Source organism: Atta cephalotes (assembly GCF_000143395.1).
Source record: "Atta cephalotes unplaced genomic scaffold scaffold00025, whole genome shotgun sequence".
NCBI lineage: Eukaryota > Metazoa > Arthropoda > Insecta > Hymenoptera > Formicidae > Atta > Atta cephalotes.
Window position 1 is genome coordinate 672,097 of NW_012130089.1, and position 3,824 is coordinate 675,920.

General features: G+C 34.3%; 1 protein-coding gene across 1 annotated transcript in view; it reads right to left on the reverse strand.

Moving 5' to 3' along the window:
• Positions 1–3,824, reverse strand: part of LOC105620223 (DDB1- and CUL4-associated factor 11) — a 4,095-nt gene extending 271 nt beyond the window's left edge. Inside the window, 10 exon segments of the mRNA XM_012201728.1 lie at positions 350–456; positions 545–697; positions 863–1,109; positions 1,430–1,522; positions 1,607–1,782; positions 1,870–2,016; positions 2,806–3,061; positions 3,165–3,252; positions 3,725–3,755; positions 3,758–3,824. Coding sequence (XP_012057118.1) covers positions 350–456; positions 545–697; positions 863–1,109; positions 1,430–1,522; positions 1,607–1,782; positions 1,870–2,016; positions 2,806–3,061; positions 3,165–3,252; positions 3,725–3,755; positions 3,758–3,824 — 1,365 coding nt within the window.

Sequence of the window (3,824 nt, forward strand, 5' to 3'; positions counted from 1 at the left end):
CACACATAAAAGTTTTACACAAACAAAAACCTTTATGAAATAATTTTATTGATGATTTATAAGCAAAATATTTTTTACGATTTTTTAAGTCTCTTTCTTGAAAAATTATATAATTATCTCTTCCTTTTGTCATAAACGTGAACTCTGAAATAATAGCGAACTCTGCGTTCCGTTTCACACATAATGCACATGATGCATCATTTATCCTTGTTATTCATCGAATGTTAAACAAGAATACACATTATGCACATCATGCGTGAAACAGAATGCACCCAATGACAGCTCTTCACAGTTGCGGCTTTTTTTAAAAATGTATGATACGTTTTTGTGGTAAAATAATTTTACTTACAGATGAGGTAATGAGGTTGTGATCAAAGGAATGCCAGCTGACATCACGCACGCAGCCTAAGTGAGCTTTTACCTTGTGTACTATCTTTCCAGTTAGAAGATCATATACTGCGGATGAGAAAAGAGAATATGAAATCAGGATCATTCATTTATAATATCGCATATTAAGAGAAGCAGAATGTAACTCAAAGCTTACTAATGAGCCGGCCTGTCGAATCTCCCGTATAAATGTATCTTTGACCAGTATTGTCCGGCGGCGAAAAGCGACAACGTATTAAAGTTTTACGAACTGAATGACCGTAATACGTCATGATACTAGTATCACCATCTAAGAAACCTCGATCCCATACTGAAACAGGAAAATATCATATATACTTTGTAATTGTATGTAACAATAGAAATTGTCATCTTAGACATTTCAGATATATCTGAATAATTTAGAAAACAAGAGTTGTCTTAAGGATTTTTTCTTCCATTTCCTTTTCTTTTTTTTTTGACTTATAAAGATATTTACATCGTTGAGGTACAGGCTGCCATCGATAGTCCCAGTCTTGACGCTCTATAAGCTGGCGAGCATTTTGCTGGGCTTTACGAGAAGAGAACACGCGCGTGTCCCATAACTTGATGCATTGGTCTTTAGAATTGGTTATAAGATACCGTGTGTCGCCACGTGAATCGATGTATGTAATCCCGTCTCTATGACCGGCCAATACTCCAACTGGAGACGGATTCGATACGTTTACCAATCTCCTATCCCATACCTAAACCGACAGGAAGACATTGAAGATGTAATATAGAATGAAAATTTTTCCAAATAATCGCGTGCATATCGGACCATTATCGATTCATTATAGCGCACATCGATTTCTTTCGTGACACACAGATATTCAACTTAAGATCAACGTGATGCTACAAATGAAGCATTCTACAAGTAAAAAATAATTTAAAAATAAATCATTTAGTAAAACTTGTTTGTTGTTTGTCTTCTAATTGACCAATTGCTTCAAAGCATTTGTAGCAACATTTTTCACAGCATCCTTATACATTCAAGAGAGTGGCATCTCGGATGACTTAATTATACCTTGCATAATCCATCATCACCACCGCTATAGAAGATTTGCGAACTATTGTCTGCATAGGCAACACAGTTTACGTCTTCTTCATGACCTATGAACTATAAAAATGGACATTATATAAGAATGGACATCAGTACAAGAAGTGGCAATGCGCTTCTACATTGAATAATAATTTTACAAACTCGCTCAAATCGACGTTGGCAATATAGACTGTATATGTAGAGGCATCGGTCATTGGCGCCACCAAGAATTTCTTCGCCGTTGTTTGAAAAGGCCAAAGAAAAAACGCAAAATCGCCGTACACCTGGATGTAAAGGTAGTGTTTCTATCGAGGCTTCAGATATATGACACTGATATACTGTAAAAGATAAAAGAATACATATTATATTACATCTTATATCTGCCAGCGTATAATTGCACAAGATAAAAACATAATATCACTTACAACAATCCGCCCAGCTCGAATATGCAAAATGTTGTCCATCCGGACTAAACGCTACATCCAGAACACTCCATCCAACATCATGCGCCAACATCCGATTGTACAAGGTAAAATTACCATTGTTTGTCCGATATATGTACATCCATTTATCTGCAAAGATTCACAAACATTAGATATGGACAGTCAAATTAAGTAAGCTTGTTCTTTTTAGCTAAATTCCTTATTTATTCTTTTTTTTCCTCCAATGTAGAGAAAAAAAGAAGATAAACCATGTGATATTTAGCCATAAACAGGACTATAATTATATGTATGACAAGATTATATACAACAAAGAAGATTCTGGATGACGTGTAGCTTGATATCAATATGAATGATTAATAATCTATAGGTCATGAGTTTGATCTCAGTCCTCATTTCATATACGTTTCATTAGGAGGTAAGAGATCAACTTTAATAGGAAGATTTGTTTTGGTAGGAAGAGATTAAGGTCTCTTTATTTTTAACTTTTATGTCTAGTTTATTTTCTAGTTAAGAATTTTCTAGTTAAGAATTTTTCTAGTTAAGAATTAGAAAAAGATAAAGAGAAAAAGATAGAGTTGATTGTGATTAAATTTGTGATTAATCAACATTAGTGGAAATAAATGTTAATGACAGCAATGATATTGTTACATTGTCTTTGCACAGATTCTGTATGTAGAAAGAAAGCTGCATAACAACTATATTGTTATTATCGTTAAAAGTTACATAATAGGAGCTTAAAGTAATATTTAAAAAATTGGATAAGAATTTTAAAAAGAATAAGAATTTTAAATATTCCAAGTTATTAAGCAGAATTAATGAAAATAATAAAAGTATAAGAACAGATATATTATATAATGTGGAAGGATAAGTTGAAAGCACCTTTGGCACAATAAACAGAATAAATCTTGTAGAATATACCTTGAGTGGCAGTGACGAAGAACTCTCCATCCTTGGAATATAAACCACAGAATACTTTTGAACCGAAGTCATTTAAGATCTGTGGCTTATTCGGCAAAAGATTGTTGGCTATCCTACGTTTTTCTTTAACACTAAAACCATTTGGTTTGAGGGCCCTCTTCTGTATCATTGGTATTATAGACGTGTTCTTCTCGTCAGTGACCCCCGAGGCATTTTTGGTGACGCTGATTATGTCGTTTTTCTGAAAAGCATCATACTGCAATGGCAAAAATGAAAGCAACATAAAAGACTCATATTTTTACCCTCGCCAAGTTTTATATAAATCATACCGAGGAACGAGATTTTATAGTTGAACTCACCTCTAATCTGGTTGTATCTGGAAACCTCGCTCGTGCGCGAATTCGTGCCAATTCATCCTCCGATTCATCAGATATATCTATAATGGAACTGCAACAACAAAAGAGACAATACTGAGGATATTTGTCGAGGATATTTCCACGGTTGTGTCGACTAATGTGTAAGGTTATACGACGGGACGATGAATATACAAAGACGTTCTGTGCGAGTCGTTCCTTGTGTTTTTTTGATTTTCAGAACGATTGTACGAAGACAACGATCACGAATAAGAAAATACTAGGCGAAAATGAACAGCGATCTCAAGAATATTCTAGAGCGAAAGACCACGAAAGACACTAAGACAGGCGAAAAAGGTTATGAAAATAGCGCGCGTTGCAATAATAGAGAAGAGTGGGGGGTAACGACAAAGTAAAGGTCTGTTCAGCGGGATGTTATGACATGTAACTATTCCTACTCATTTTAATGTAGATTAACTTTAATCTCGATTCAATTAAATTCTTCATCCCCTTTTTTAATTTTGAGAATCAGAAAAGAAGAATTATTTGAATTGAAATTGAACTACCTTTGTAAGATTAACTTTGATCTCGGAACTGAAGATACAATTTCACATGTTGCGAAATTAAATAAGTAATTGGAGCGACAGATCTACCTATCGCTGTCAT